The sequence below is a fragment of the Aulostomus chinensis genome, chromosome 2, assembly GCF_037954235.1.
Source record: "Aulostomus chinensis isolate RoL2024-O1b breed Wild chromosome 2, RoL_Achi_v1.0, whole genome shotgun sequence".
NCBI lineage: Eukaryota > Metazoa > Chordata > Actinopteri > Syngnathiformes > Aulostomidae > Aulostomus > Aulostomus chinensis.
In genome coordinates this window covers 10,069,708-10,086,508 of record NC_141321.1, presented here as the reverse complement: position 1 = coordinate 10,086,508, position 16,801 = coordinate 10,069,708, and the positions used below count along the sequence as shown (strand labels likewise).

Sequence of the window (16,801 nt, the reverse complement as noted above, 5' to 3'; positions counted from 1 at the left end):
AGACCATGTCCAACTTAAACGCTTGTCGTTGTGACATAAACAGGAAAAATCTGTACTCCTCTGCTTGATTCTTCAGGCCAAAATCTCACCATCAGATATTATTGTATCATTTCTTGTTCAGTGGGTTTTTGTAATGCATTGATTCACATCTCCTTTTAGTGTGAAGGGTAGTGTATTGACGCCGCACCACCACTGCATCCGCAAAGCAAATTTCAACATTTTATGTTCCAAATCATTTTGTGAGGGTCAGTCGTGCTGGGGTTCAGAGGAGAGCTGCTGAACTCAGACTGTAAAACGTCCAAAATTAAAACAATATTGTGGAAGTGTTTGTTTCTTGTACTGTGGCGATTTAGGGCATTATAGAGTGGCCACATTTAGATGCTTAGAATTACACAATGGACAGTCAATACAGTGCCTCAACTGGGAGGAAAACTACTCCAAAAAAAGACTGCGACTGCCATTACACTTTATGTCATTATCACTAAGAAAGCTCATGACAATGATGTAATAACTCATCACAGTCATCATCTTGTTATAAGGAGTTAGCATCGATTATCAAGCTTTTCATAAAATGCAGTGGCATTTGTCTCGAGGGGTGCGTGAGGAGGTGACGCACCTGTGATCTTCCCGTTGGCCTCAGACGGAGGCTGCCAGTTGACGATAATGGTGCGAGGTTTGTTCTCTTTGCTCACCACGGTCACGTCTTTCGGGGAGGAGCTGGGAACTGAGGGGATCAGACAGAGTGGAGACATGCGTGTTAAGAGCAAGAGAAGATGTCCTGCATCGTTTCAAAGTTAACGACATTATGGAGAATTCACTGCTACAACACATGACCACCGCTAGCCTGCATGTTCGTACGTGGTAGATGTTAAGAGGTTCAATGTTTTTGGCTCCTCTCCTGTCACAGGTGACAGTTTAACAACTGGCTGTGTATCTGCATGTGTGTGGTTGTGACCCTGAACATACCATCAAATAAAAAAAACAAAACAACCCTGGCTTGGCAAAAAGGCCTATTTTATTTTAATGGAAAAAAAAACAAACATTTAATTGTTTCCACTTGTTGATAATCTTCCAAATACTGCAGTTATAGAAGCAGGTTCAAAGAATATCTCTTTTAGTTCCTCATCTCATGTGTTGCAATATCTTGCTAAGAAATTAGATTCAAAAATAAAGTAAAGGATCTTGCATTTGCTCAGCTTGCAAATTTAATTTCTATTATTAGATAACACAGCACTGCAGGAAAAGAGTCACTCAGAGGACAATTCAATTTCAATACAGAATTGCTGACGATTTGAAAAAGAACTACATGTTGCTATTACTTTGATGCAATTATCAACAGTCCTTCTTCAAACATGGTGCCGAACACAAAGTAACTTGAAGTTTTGTCTTGAACAATTAAACATAATAAAACGCATTAATCTCTACAAGCTTGAAGCCAGAGAAGACCGAGGGTGTTGGTTTGCTCCTCTCGGGGAAATATCTGGTCATGGGTGTGCAAATCAAGAAGCAAACAAAAAAAAAAAAACAAAAAAAAAAAAAATGAAGCATGTTATAAATATCTATCTTTATCTCCTGATTGCCACATTGCTTTTATTAAGACGATTGTATCAATTAGATGCTCGCTCAGCAGAGCCATGCCGTATTGTAGAATCCCCAAATTTGCCGTAGGTTTCCCTGATTTCAGTGGCAGGTAGACTGACATCTGTTGATAAACACCTGTCTAGTTCTAGAGTTCATATTCTAGACGCTTCCCTTTCATCAGGCGTGTCATCTACTTCCATTTGGTCTGGAAAAATGGAAACATTACTCCCCACCAGCCAGGAGCTCGTTCCACTGGGAGTGATGGTGTGTGTCTTTGTGATGAGTGCAGTTATTTCTGTGTATGGGTATTCATAGCTCTCTCACTGGTCTCAAAGGTGGTTCCCTGGGCGGTCATGCTCCAAGTGCTGGTGCGACGGCCTTTGGTCACCATGACGGAGAACTCGTAAAGCGTGTTGGGCTTCAGTCCAGACACCATGTGGTTCAGGCTGGTGGTGTTGGCCATCTGGACGCAGGCACGTACAAAAAAGATAAAAAAAAGTTTTCAGTTTGTATGATGGGAAATGAAAACATGTTGAACACTGACAAAACTTCCAGGGAGCGACAATGTTTAGTCAGCCATGAGAGTACAATCATATTTAAGCCCTGTTAGCATTATTAGATGGCAATGTGGTCCATCCTGTCCCGTCACTGCGCCTTTTTGTAGACTCTCATGCCCAGAGAACCTTCCTACCTCCTGGTTTAGCTCTGTTAAACACACCAGGGCGACATGAGGTCATGTGTATTTGGTGATGCTGCTGCAAAGCAATGTGTTGCTTCAAGAGTGTGTTCTTCTTTGGCTACAAGATTTATCTGACAGTGAGGCTTCTGCAGTTCTGGTCCTCAGTTCAGAGGTAAAACAGGAACCAGCTGGTCTGTACGGTGTCATGTAGCTCTTCTTAGACATGATAACCAAGTCTTACACTCATTCAGCCCGTTATTTTGGTCCAGACTGAAACATTATCAATAAGATGAGACTTCCAACATGGATTGATGGTGGTCTCATGTGACGATGTAGCTCCATCATCAAGCATAATTGTTTATTTGTCTAATACTTTTGTTTTACAAACAAAATGACATCATCCTCTTGGTAAACATTATGCCAAACATGCTACTGTAATATGCTTCACATCACAGATTATTATTGCAAGAGCCATTAGTTGAATAATTAAAAAGATAGGACGAAGACGAATGAGTCTTAAAACCCGGAGATACGTTGGTCCTGCCGTTCCCTTGTCTAACCCAAAAAATGTATTTTTCTATTCAAGAACTAACGACTGAAGAGAGCACCCAGACATTTTTTTCAGCGGTGTATCATTTCTTAATTTAGAACCTGCTCCGCATATTGGACTTGAAGCTAACGGCAACCCATGGCCACAAACTACAAATAACAGCAAAACTGACCAAAAAACTGTTTACAAACTATCAAGCTCATCGTCCAGTAATACATGCAGAGTGGTCATTGTTTATTTTCAGCTCAAATCAAAGGAATTTGTGATAACGGAGCATAAGGCTGAATAAAGATGACATGGATTATACCACACAATACGCTTTCGTTTGTAAACTAATCATTGGGCATTTTTGCTGTTCTTTGCAATTAGCATCATCAGCTTCAAAATAAACATACACGACTGACACTTCCTGCATTCTGGAGTCACAAAGAAGTAATGCAGCAGTAACGAAGCCTCTTTGTGAGTGCAAAACACTAATTTATGAGAACTGAAGGGCAAATATTCTTTGTATGAAGTATCACTTTAAGCTAGCGTGCGAGCTAATGTCCATGACCATACTGTCAACTTCAGTACTTCTGGGAGAATTAGAAAGTCACCAGTCTGTGCTGGTATACAATATTAACACTAACCACTGAGTACAAGCAGGACCGTTTATTATGGCCAGTCACGTCTGCTGTGAAACACAGCACCACACAGAAAGGTAGTTTTGACAGATAAGCTCTAAAACCAAATACAGCAGCTTAGCTAAATGAACACCAGTAGCTGCAAAAATATAATACACCAGGGTGCAAAGTCCACAATAAAGTCAATAAATGAGGAAACTGTCAAGTTATGATCGCTCAGGTCTGAATTGGCAGGAGTGATAGAAAGGTGCAGCTTTAGTCTGCTGAGGGGAGGGGGGTCAGTGTTCGCTACCACCAAACAGTCTTATCTAGAAGAATGAACACTATGATAAAAATGCAGCAGTCCAGTAAAGGCTGTCAAACAGTGGTCAGTGAGATAGGACAAGAAAACCTGAGTCTGGAAACAAGAATCCAGTTTTAGAGCAGCCGTCTCTTCAATAATGCACAATGTGAGTCACTGCAGGAGACGGTGGGTGGACGAGAAGTAGAGCAGCACCTCGGTGAGGGCTTGACTGGTGCTCATACAGGCCTCCAGTGCTGGCACAGGAGGTACAAGGGGGAACATTCAGAGCTGTTCGGTGTGAACACTTGACTGATTAAAAAGAGGCCCTACTAATAATCTTGTTAATATATTGGATTTTGTAAATGGGACAGAAACAAAATGAGCCTGTGGAGGTCTTTAATTACTGTCAATTCCACTCATGGCTGCGGTTGTGTACGATGTGCATTTGTTGGTATTAATGATTCGTTGTTTAATATGATAGTGGAATACCATTATCTCATCTCCCACTTGCTGTCATTTCACTCTGAGTGATAACTACGTCTCTTCAGAGAAAGAAATGGCTGGTATTAGCTTGTGTATTAAGGCCTGATTTTCCGATACAAAGGTAGCCATCCTGTACAAGAAGAGCGTGTGTGTGTCTTCAGCTGTATAGAGAATGTACTGCCAAGCATGTCTTTCCTACTTCTCAGTTTGTCTCGTCCTTGTTGAATAATTTATCAGTAAACGCAGGCCGTTCTTTGGGTTCTGCTGTCACAGATTTGCACACATCAATGCGCGTGCACACACACACACATGCACGCTCACACACACACACACACAAACACACACACACTACTCTGAGATAAGTCATGACGTGAGATCTTATTCCATCCTTAATTTAGCCTTGAAATCAACAAAATTCAAGTGAAACCAAATAAGAATCTTTAGGAAAAAATACCTATAGTAAACAAAACAAGCAATAACAGTATTTGCTTGAGTACACACCCTTTCATAATGGGACCACAGCAGTGTTCGGGGGAAAAAAACACCACATTGAAAACACATCCAAAAGTAAATATCATACATCAAATAAAGGTTCTAATTAAAACTGCCCAAAGTTTCTGTTTTCTAACTCTCAATCCACGTCCTCTTCTCCATCTATGTTCAGTGATCCACAAACTTTAATTTCAACCAAAAACAAACTAACTACAACACTTCTGGTTGGGCCAGATGATGCATTTGAGAGTTTTTAAACTGATAATTTGGACAGTTTTGCACTGTGTAGTGTTGGGGGGGGTGTCTTTGTTAGGTCAAGACACCTAACAAAAAATTTGATTAAAATGTCACTTTAATGAAAAGCTTGCACACTTACTTCAAACCACAGAAGTTTACTGGACGACATCCTCTTGACCTGATGAAGATCTCAGGTGGATCGAAATGTTGTCCAATAAACTTCTGTGGTTTGGCGTGGGTATGAGGTCTGTTGATTATTTACTGATGTTGTTTTTTCAGCCTTGCACCAACACAATGTGTGTTTAGCTCCAAATATCAACTGGAAGTGATTATTGATAGGTAAAGATCGGGAGAGGGTGAAGACCGTTATTAATGAGAGGCAGCAATGGGGCCTTAGCCAAGATTAGAGCGACCTTCCAAACTTGATGGAAGAACAAAGACAGAAGTTATCAGGGAGGACAGATAGCGAGAGCCCTGAGGCAACAGTGAAGGAGCTGGAGGAAGTTCTGTCAGGTGCTGATCGCTCTTGCAGGTGACAACAACCTGACAGGTCTGTCTGGTGTTTCAGGTAGAGTGACAAGAACACCCACACACACTCATCGCCCAGCGAGGAACGGTGATTTCAGCATCTGGAAGCTGCAGATGAAGAGGAATTTCACCATCCAACAACCAAGTAATAGCTTCAGAAAAAGAAGGTCAGTGTCTTGGAAAGGCCCCAGACCTCAAACCCAGAGACCTGGTGAAATAACTCAGATTCCCTCATAACCTGATGCAACTGTTTTGCAAGGGAAAGTGAGACGAAATTGCAAAATCCAGGTGTGTGAATTTGATGGAGACATCAAGAAAGCGTGTTAGCTGAGGGCTGTACTCCACTCTCAAACCACAGTTTGTCATTTTCCTTCAAAATGAGCCAATTGTCTTTAACTTGAGTTACTTTTCATTACAGACCTTCAAGCCCACGTCACAGCACGTGCGTGTAGACCTTTTATATCTGCTGTGTGTGGAAAAGCTCACTGTGACTCACTTACTCATTTATGCAATTCCTTGTACACTGACGCTAGAACTGCATTTGAGGTACTTGTAGCTCAGAAAATTAATGCTACATTCTAGTGCTGTGTGTTGAACATTGTGCATTTCAGTGAATAAATGAGCTTGTTTGGGAAAATTTTCAACAGTAAGTCCGAGTCATTCATCCACCAAATATTCTTGAGGTTAATTATCAGGCAAAACCTACTGGTGTCAAACTCTGAAAAGTCAGGCAGCTCCTTTTGCAACTATTTAAAAAAAAAACTATATTCTGACTGTTTGTAGATTAAATGATTAATAAATGATTGCTAAAAATACAAGTTTGATAATTAAGTTAGACTGTTTTAAAACTTCATAAAACAAAAGAAAGAACTTCTGAATTACTGAGCCGAGTGAAGCTTTTAAAGTGTAATTAAAGGAGTAAATCTGCAGTTCTAGCGAGGAGCAGTGATGTACACTCAGACTACCCCAGGATTTAACTGCAACTCCAAGTCTGGCTCCTTTCAAACTATTACTTACGGAGTGCTAGCCGAGAGGAAATCTAATGCTGCAGCACTAAGTCATGAGAATATTTTTGAAAAACAAAGTAGCGCGAACACCTCTCGACATAGCTTATTTGGTAAGGAAATTAAACATTGCTCTGATCCTAAATTCAACATCATGTTGCAGCTGTGCATGAGCTGCTGTGTATTATTATTGTATAACACACGTCTCTCAGGTGCAGGCCTGCAGGGATGCGCTTACCTGCCATTTATCAAAACCTAAATCTGCTAAGACTGAAATGACCTGAAGTTGGGCTTAAAGGAATGTTTCACCCACAAAGTGAACAAACTTGAAGACTTACAGTTTTGTGCTCCTGTCAATGAGTGTAAACAGCTACGACCAGCTCATGCATCGAGATGAACTTACTTGAGGCTCAAGTCAAAAGAATTTGGGGATAACTGAGCACGTGGATAAAGAGGACATGGATTATACCAGAAAAAGCCACTGAGACATTGTAAACTGATGTTTTGGAGAGATTTGCTGTTGTTAGTTGTCGGTTGCTATTGACTGTGGAGTTCTGGAGTCACCAAGACGTCCTGCAGGAAGGAGAAAACCTCCTTCCGAGTTCAGCACAACCAATAGTAAGTCACTGAGCATTGCACTCTGTCGGTGTAGTAATGATTGAACTGAATTATTCCAAATTACAAAAGACCTGAACTAAAAGACTAAGAGGCAGTGAGCTCAAGTGATATCTGGCTTCAACTATGAGTCAAAACGACAGTAGAGGGACTGTCGCTCCTGAGTGTCTTACCTTGACTTTGGTGTTGGCCGGGATGTTGGTCTTCCAGCGCACTGTGTAGTAGCGGTTATCAGTGATCTTTTGGTTCTTGGGCAGAGAGTTGTCAGCCCAGGTAACCTTGATGGTGTCGTGACTCAACACGGAGGCTTGAACACCCACGGGTGGCATCATGGGCGTAGGGTCTGGTACTGGGGTGTATGGAGCATGGAAGATTTCGTACAGGTCAACATCAGGGTCTATGGGGTCTGCACATCAGGCAGTAAACCCGCATGCATGCACACAAATTAAAATGACCAAATTAAAACATAAGGAGAAGCATGGTGGATCAGACAGGAGTCCAAACAGGATGCAGGGTAGGACACATATAGCCAAAAATAATGTTAATGAGTTAAAATGAGGGACAACAACAGAGGAGGAAGGAAACAGGAGTGCAACAAGAATGGGATTGGGAGGGGTGAAGAAAAAGAGAGAGAAGATTCTATTAGAAAAACAGACACTGACCTCTAAAATGAGACAACTCTACAGAATCAGTTGCGATACAGAAGCTATTGTTTTACTATGTTGAGTTGCGTCAATACTAGTTCTACAGGGAGAGACAGGAAGAGATGCTCTATTCATGAGAAATGACTACAATCAATGAGAGTGAGAGCAGAAATCCACTATTCTACAAACACATTTATGAATTATCCCACTCTTTTTAGCGAGAGACAATGCAGAAACATCTTTGGAGAGGTTGCTTCTCAAAGCTCTTTAATACAAAGTGGAAGAACAGAACGAACAGGAACGTTTCCTTCTTTCTTACTTTCTCATGAACTGTGGAAAAAAGATTAGGGCTTTTAAGTAAAGAGGGTGATGGGCCAATGGCGGCTGTGGTTGTGTGGGCTGCTTGTGTTCTTTGGCTCAGACCAGCAGAAGAGGCATCACTTGGTCATCCCACCTTTACCGCCTAATGACCGATGTGCAGCTGTTCCATCGTCATCGTGCAGGAACACAGACAGAAAATCAGTCTTGCCTGAATTATTACCACTCCACTGTATGGCATGTTGGGTATTGTGTGTTTCTGTGTTATACGTTTTAATCTGAGAGATTTTAAGTCTTAAAAACAGCATAACGGTGGCCTGTTACGAGGTTTCCTAACTCGCTCCTTTAAATTTGTGTAGTATTGTAATCACATCTCATGTCCTGGTAGCAGTCACGTTAAACCTGAAAATGTCAATACAGATAAAATCCTCTATTGTGGGAAATGCCATTTTTGGGATCGTGTGTTATTGTTACATATCTTCCATGGAAACTGAGAAACAGTTGACAGTTAAAATAACCAGACACCTTGAAACATTCATCATACTGATGTGAATCTAAAATTCCCAATGCAGCGGTACGATTTGTGACATTGACGGTCACTTTAACGCAGCTGTATTTAAGAGAAAGCTACTTCAAGACATCAATAATTTATTATTTCAATTTTGAAGATTGTTTTTCTCCTTAAACCCCTAATAAGTGGATAGTGTAACATGTCAGTTCTACATCTGTCGCATGTGTTTACTTCCTTACCCCAGAGTGTGTTAGAGTTTAAGATATTTTTGGGTTTAACCCAGTAAAACCTATTTTTAGTATATGAACTGGCTCCAACATTGCTTGTGGCCACTAGACGGATAAACACTTCGGTGGCATTCAGGCTGCAGCCTTCCTTGCTCCTGGCTCTGTCCTCAGCTCAGTGGCGAGGGAAGACAAAGTCAGTCAACCGTGGTGACACACTTCCACCACCTGTTGGTGCTCTCTTCTCTATCCAGCTCCATTTGACACCTCTTTCTACAGTGTTGACCATATTTTACTCCCCAGACTGAGCCACTTTGTGTGTGTGTGTGTGTGTGTGTGTGTGTGTGTGTGTGTGTGTGTGTGTGTGTGTGTGTGTGTGTGTGTGTGTGCATCTGTGAGTGTGTTTGTGCATGATGAAGATCCAAGCATTCATGTGGTTGTGGAGAGGCACTGTGGTTTTGGAGTGATATGCAAGCCGCATTTTTTAAACCCTACTGAGAGGAATATGACCTCAAGTACTTAGAAGGAAGAAGTATTAAAACAAAGAGGATGATTTGCTCCATAAACATGTTTCTCAGATGGAACCAGCATTTCTTGCTATTCAGTTAAGACATCACATCATTGCACATAAGACGTAGCACTCTCCCAAACCAAGTTCACCAAGTTTTTCTTAAAGTAAAAGTACTATGTAGGTCAGCTAGTCTTTTTAAATCTGACTTGAACAAACTGGCAGGAAGGGAACGCGCCCCCGAGGATTCAGCAACAGACGATGGTGGTGGGTTTTGGTTCTGCTTTGAGAGGAAACGTTTAGATCTGACGAAGGGTTGCCAAAGTCACCACAGGAGGTCTGGGTGTGCACAGCGTTGTGTGTATCTGTGTGTGTGAGAGTGTATGAGGATGTAAGGAGAGCTTCATAGAGTGAAGTGGATAGTGTGCGGGTGTGCACGCACGTAAGAGTGCAACCCCCCCTCGAAGCATATCAACGTGATTCATGTCATCCAGCATCCCACCCCTCTCATGCTCTGCAGTGCAATAGTGCTGTGGCGCAGACAAACTGGAGTGATCAAGGCTGAGCGGAGAGGCGGGAGGCTGGATGTGAGAGGAGGCGGGTGCAGCCCCCCCCCTGGGACACCCCAGGGAGCATGGCCTGGTTGTCTTCTGACAGTGTCACATAAACTGTGTGAACTCAGCTAACTCCCAGTCTAAGTAGCATGGCGCATCATTTTGAGATCATTTGTCAAGCACTCCGGATCGGGACTTTAATTGTTAACTAGACGGAGATCTGAGGGGTGAAGAATTATGGATTATCTGGCTCACAGCCAAACTTCATTCTGTGGCTGATTCATTCTGATGCACAGAGATCGTAACGATAGCTGCATCTCAGGCTAAAAGTTTCAGTTTCCGCCATAAATGCTTTGCTGTGTAGCAAAGCAGCGTTCTAGGACGATGGTTGCGCTTCCTACCTGACTGTGGTCTGGTGATGGCACTCTCATACACAGGAATCCCCTCACCCACGTTGTTGAAGGCCTTCAGAGTGATCACATAGTGGGAGCTGGGGTCTGTGAGAGAGCAGAGGGGGAGGGGGTAGTGAGAGCATGGAAGAGCAAGATAAATTGATGCAGCCATCTAATCAAGCCACAACTCTTGAGACTCTTGACTCATAATTGCCATATTAGAATGAGTATCTGAATACAATAATTCCTCTTGCTGTGATTATAATGAAGGTTTCAATTATGCATATATAGATATTTTCCAACAATTCCACCCTCAAATCTTTCAATTTCCATGGATTACTTTTGAAACTAAAATATTCACTTCTAAGCCCTTTCAGGAAGCTGTGATAATTGTATTATTATCCTCACTGATTAATTTTACTATAACACTAACAACAGAATGATCAAAATAATTGTCATAACCATAATAAAATGCGTTTTCCCCTCAACACAATCTGCAATTATGTATCCTGCAAGGCAGTAGAACCAGAGAACAATCACAGCTGTGCTTTCTAGGGCTTTATAAGGACATGCAAAGTTGGACCCAGCAGAACATTTCACTCCAGATAACCTTTGCAGGAAGTATTAAAACCACCAAAATAGGTTTATCCAAATATTTTGACATTTAATTATCTTGTCCCCATTGGGCTGATTTGTGTAATTAACAGTTTGTGCATGTGGTGGAATATTAATTCTCCAATCACACACACTATGAGGCACACTGTCATTAGGTGTGTGTGTGTTTGTGTGTGTGTGTGTGTGTGTGTGTGTGTGTGTGTGTGTGTGTTTACCCAAACATGATTTTTAATTAAGGAGCATGTGAAGTCAGACATTTCTATTGGTTGTTGTAAATGCTGACATTTACATCATGGTTAAGATACACTCGGCCCCCCCACCTACCAGCCTTGTCCAGCTGCAACTGAAACTGTGCGTGTGCGCCTACCGAGAATGTCCTTTAAAAATGAGCAGATGTACTGCAATCAGAATATGATTACTTGCTAAGCCAGTAGCAGCCTTCAACCATTCATCCTTTCTGAATTCAGTATTGTTCTCACCGAGGTTCTCGATGGTGTAGTAGCGCTGCTTGTAGTCCACTTTGATGGTCTGAGCGTGGGGACTGCCGATGCCATAGCCGATGCCGTAGCCCCGTACGACAATGTCCTGGTTCTCTGGTGGAGTCCAACTCACCACAATGCTGTTGACCAGAGGCCGGACGTGGAGTGAACTGGGCTGGTCTGGGACACGAGATTCTGGCGAGGGAGTTCCAGGGAAACGTTTAATGAAGACAAGTTCTCCAATGGTGGAACATCAACTCAGCGAGAAAAGACTGGAAGCATGTGCACGTTCTTGTTCAGTCGGTAGGAACTGAGTAAAGTTGTAGACATTACCATCCAGGTCACTCTCAAATGTCTCTGCTGTGGTCCACTCAGTGGCTGGTCCTGTGCCGTTCACCGTCATGGCTGACACTCTGAAGGAATACTCTGTCCCGCGCTCCAGACCTGCACGGGAAACACAAACAGGTCACACTCGAAGCAGAGAAGGAATTAAATCTCAAGCAGCAATAAAAACTGCCATTAAAATCTCTCTCTTTGTGAGAGATTTTATTTCATATTTTATGAGTGCTCTCCTCTTGGTTGGTCAATGGGGGTTTTGAGTTGCAGACACAATAAATATTTTCAAAGCACAAATATTTTAAACAGACGCCCAATACCTGTCTGCACAATTTAAGCGGAACATCTATAAGCCTGCCTGGGGATGGATCAAGTGAAGGTTTCTGTGCTGCAATTAACTTTATTTTCCACTCAATATCATCGAGGTGTGGAAGATTTACCTTTCACTGTGGATTTATAGGTGTTAAAAATGCACAGATGGTAGAAAGAAAAGTGTGCAATAGAAGTTGGCACAAAAAGTGCAAAACTAAGGGTTAGGAAGAGGAAAGAAGTCTCGATTCATTCATTATTTAAAGCTGTGTCTCATCAGAATGAGCAGTTTCACCGCTGGGTGCCGGTTTTTGTATTCAGAAAACCAGGGAACGCCCGCTGACAAATGATGTGTTGCTGTATTAATTTGCTGTAAAGTTTCATCATTGTCATATTGTCCCATTTGCAGTGAACATGCTAATCTTGTAATCTTTTCTCTCTGAACCCATTATTCTGGGCCACCCTTGGGGGTAACTTCTAAAGACTGCCAAGCCATCCGTGCCCCCGAGGCTACAACATCTCCTTCTAAATGCTTCTGAACCAACAAACACCCCTCTGTTTCAGCCCCCAGAATGTTCTAAAAATCAACTTTTAAGTGTATATTCTCTTTGATGCAGCACACAGCGTGAGACCGGGCCACTTGAAAGTTGCTGAGACAACATCTAATATTAATCACTGATTGATTTTGGTGGTAGCCGCGAGTTATGTTCGGGTACAGTGAGAAATATAACTCCATCTCAAAGCATTCAGATGTTGATTAAATAAACAGCCAGATGGACTCCAAACCACCACTCCGGCTCTCAAGGTCAAGAAATTCCTCACAACACTGAAGAATTGTTTGAGCAACATCTGTTTTCCTTATAAATAATTCCCTCTCGTTTTCTAGATTGACTTAATCTGGGAGGGAAACAGTGACTGCAATTCATGAACAGCAGTTAAGGTTTACCCAAACGAAGAAAAATTGCCTTAGAAAGTAGAACATGACAAAAAGTGTTGGCTTGACCTCATGACGGACATTCTAAAAAGCAGGGGTTGCATCTCGACACAAACTGTATGCAAACTACATTTTTTGGGGAAAATGGCTCCTCTCCACTTACATATACATCCTGAAATGAATACATTTACACTCTGACAGCTACTGCAATAAAAGACAGTTGATAAAAAAAAAAAAAAAACATCTCTCATAAAAGGAGTCTGAGGAATAACCCTCTGACCACAACTGATCCAACTGCTAAGTCTGTTACCTTCGATGAGCTTGAAGAGCTGGGTGCCCCCGGTGGTCTCAGCGGTCTCACTCCTCCGTGATCCTTTACGGTATCGGATCTTGTAGCCGGTTATCTCCCCATTCTGGGAACTCTGGGGGGGAGGCTGCCATCGAAGCATGATGCTCTACGGAGGGCAAGGGAGGAATGGTGTCAGATTAAACAAAAAAGACACACTTATGGTATGCAGACGATCTCCTTTTGGGGCTTCAGCTGCAACAGTGATTGTTCAGGTTTGTGGTATCACAACTTGGCATTTTCTGTCTGTTAACTGGGGCTTGGTAGCTTTCACATGAGCAAATGCTGCTACCAGTACCTGGAAGCAGGGGCCATGGAAGAAACCTTATAATTTTCACACAGATCCTTTAAGTATAGGAAAAAGAAAATTTTGCTTTTTATTTATTTATTTATTTTTAAATTGGTTTTGGCCGAGGTTGCCTTGGCAGGGGTATGTGGTCTCTGAGTCAAACTCTAGTTTAACTATGTTCTGTGTTTGGCTTGGTGTTTTCTCAGGTTGGATGTGTGGCCGCCGCCAACTTTACATTTTGCTTTCCAAATATTGCAGAGAAAAACACTTTCTTTGCAGACAACATATCGTCAGACTGAAGACTTTCAGTTTGCCACTTCCTTGACTATGTCGGGCTTGAACACATTGCGAGGGTGAAGTCTCATTCTCCCTCTTTTTCTCTCGTGTACCGCCACTCTTATGTGCCAAAATTTTGCACAGATGTTCATGTTTTAGCATGAATTGGTATCTAGGATGACAAACACACAATGGTGTCCCTAGTCCAACAGACCCTATAACTACAGCTGGACTGCAACTGAGCAGGTAAACCCACTGTTTCTCCTTCTGACAGTGATGCACACGGGACGGCCCCCAAAAAACAAACACCCCTCTGAGCTCAGGTGACACAGTGTAGATCAACACATTAGGAAGAAATAAACAGATGAATAATAGATCTGAGGTGTCCTGGTGGTGGGTGCGCATGTGTGGTCCGGTTACCCCCGCAGGCCCACACTGCACTCTTGCAGGATTCCAGCATTGAATTGTGTGTCAGAAGAGATAGGTGGGGGGGTAACCCAGCATGAGAGACGAGTTAATTAATGCATCCCCACTGTCACAGTGCTGCACAAAAAGCCTGAATACATGAATAAGGGGTGCTCCTCCCCAGCTGAGTCAGGGGAATTGCACAAATTAAATCTGTGTTAAATGTGTTCAATTATTTCCTTTTTTTTTTTTCCTTTTACACTATCAGCCCCAACTCACTCGTGTTGCTTCTTCTTCTCTCTAATCAGTTAAACCTGTTTAATTAACTTTTGCAAAATCGCATGGGAAGCTGACGAGGGAGATGCCAAAAGGAGAAAAAAAAAGTGCAAAATACGACCCCAAATAAAAGACTTCCAGGTTGCCTCACAGCTAAAAGATGTGGGGTTCTGCATGACAGGCCCAAAGAGGAGAGGGAATATCAAATGATTGTTAATCACTATTTTCCCCAGTTTCATCAGGCCGGGTGTATCAAACAGCTAATTGCAGAAGTGCTTTGTGTCTACAGGAGTATTGTTGAATTAATGGCTGTTTGCATTCAAAATTAAACACAATGACAACAAAGGAAAAGAAACAGACAACAAATTTAATAATGTTGAGGAATAAAGGATGTCAGATTTTGTATTTAAATTGGTTTGTTTGGGCCTAACTGGGGCGGAACAGCTGGAAGAATGCCACCCATTCCAAAACAATTCCCATCCTTTCCACCGAGCGACTCTTCGTCATTTTACTCTGAACATCAGCAGTGTTTCCTCGCCGCAAATCTCAGTCGAGTATCCCTCAGCACGGGTGGCCAGTTCTCACTCAAGCTGGGAGAGTGTGATAGGATTGTCTACAGTTTTTTTTCTTTTTTTCTAGTTTGCTTTGACAGTTCTCTCTCACTCCAGCTCTGCATAGACCAGCGAAGGGCTAAACACACTGGCTGCCGTTTCTGTAGTTGATGTATGCACCCTGAGGTTTTTCAGATCGTCTTTGCTTTGAGGCTCTCTATTTGCACTTTGTCTCACAAGTCATGAGTGGGAAACATCTTTTGTAAAATTAATCCATCGCTTGGCGGAGATGCACAATACATGGGCCTACAGCTCCCTGTCTGAAGATCAAAAGGTTAAAAAGATAGAGCGTCAAGGCCAGTTTCCTGTGTTAATCAGGAGCCTGTTGTGAAGCCTGCAGCCACCTCAGCAGCCTTATCTCATAACAAGTGTCACGCAAGACCTACACTGTGTTGAGCTGTAATCAATCTGATTTAACAATGAAACTTAAAAAGATACCAGGAGACAGGCCAGGCCTTTGAGGTCCATCTAGATAACACATCTAACCTGAATTTATTCTTGTCACCTAAAAACATACCAAGAGTGTCAAAACACAGCAAGAAAAGGTGATCTTCTTGAGCTTTTAAACATCTAAAATAAAGGTTTACATACGAAGCAACAGTTGAGGGCAACCTAAACCTGTCACGCCTAGTCAAGTTTTACATGAATACAACTGCATGTTTATTTAGTTTTATACTGGATGGGCAGATACTGTACTGACAGAGACTGATACAGAGGATAAGACCTTCTGACAGGCTGGTCTCTAGCCGACGAGAGGATCGATGAGGGTTCACACGCCTTCTTAACCAGCGAGGGCTCCGGGCCTGTGACGGAGCTAATCACAAAGAGCAACAACGGCTTTTGGGCCTGCAGGCTATGTGCCTGTTCAAATGTTGTGAGAGAGTCGGTGGTTGTGGTGAAGCAACTACACACAGAAAAGATTCAGGCTACAGACAGCTGACATGCATGTTTCCTTTGTTTGTTGCATTTGATAACAAGAGAAACGTGTGGAAACTCTGAAGAGGAAACTCCTCCAACATTGGCTCACCTTTGAGTTTTGCACCTCGAGAGTGAAGTTTTGAGGAGGGGCGCTTGGCACTGTGAGGCAGAAATAAAAGACAGTAATATAATCCACCGCCAAGTGAAAGACACTCAAGCTGAAAGAAGCTTTGATTGCTTCCACATCATTTATTAACTAACCGTCAGACAGGGTGCGAACTATGATGTCATCAGTGGAGACTCCTGGACCGTGCTTGTTGTTGGCTACTACGCGGAAACTGTACTCGGAGTTCTTCTTGAGACCGGTCATGGTGTAAGACTGCCCGTCAACGTCAACATCCTGAGAAAGAGGGAAGGAGAGGCTCGTTAGAGGAGCTGTGGGTCTGTGGGTTGTACATTTCTCAGATCAGATATGAAGGAAAAAATGTTCTTTTTCGATTTTCATTTTAGTGGGGAACGTTTGTGCGATGTACTACCGGTTGAAAAAGTTTCAATCAAGATGAAAACAAAGCAAACTCAAATGAAACAGAAACCAATACTGCATTCATCTCTTTGCTGGTGACATTTCGATTACAGAGCAAAGATGAGGTATAGATCTCATAGTGAGCACTCTGAGCCGAACTTGGGTCAGATGACCGTCTGAACTGAGGTCACACTTGGAGATGCATCACATGTCGTCAGCCTCTTCCCCGTCCCCTTTAATATTTCATGCCCTTTAAGC

At 42.5% G+C, this 16,801-nt stretch overlaps 1 protein-coding gene across 10 annotated transcripts in view; it reads right to left on the bottom strand.

The window, feature by feature from the left end:
* neo1a (neogenin 1a) overlaps nt 1-16,801 on the bottom strand; it is a 151,918-nt gene that overhangs the window by 6,070 nt on the left and 129,047 nt on the right. For 8 of the 10 annotated variants that reach the window (XM_086226920.1, XM_086226863.1, XM_086226929.1 and 5 more), the window contains exons 11-19: nt 16,282-16,420; nt 16,130-16,179; nt 13,210-13,354; nt 11,654-11,764; nt 11,321-11,515; nt 10,236-10,331; nt 7,249-7,481; nt 1,906-2,044; nt 617-724 (exon numbers count right to left, since the gene is read on the bottom strand). In XM_086226920.1, coding sequence (XP_086083046.1) covers nt 617-724; nt 1,906-2,044; nt 7,249-7,481; nt 10,236-10,331; nt 11,321-11,515; nt 11,654-11,764; nt 13,210-13,354; nt 16,130-16,179; nt 16,282-16,420 — 1,216 coding nt within the window. The remainder of the gene's footprint in view (nt 1-616; nt 725-1,905; nt 2,045-7,248; nt 7,482-10,235; nt 10,332-11,320; nt 11,516-11,653; nt 11,765-13,209; nt 13,355-16,129; nt 16,180-16,281; nt 16,421-16,801) is intronic. The other 2 variants (XM_086226889.1, XM_086226937.1) reach the window with 1 other exon arrangement.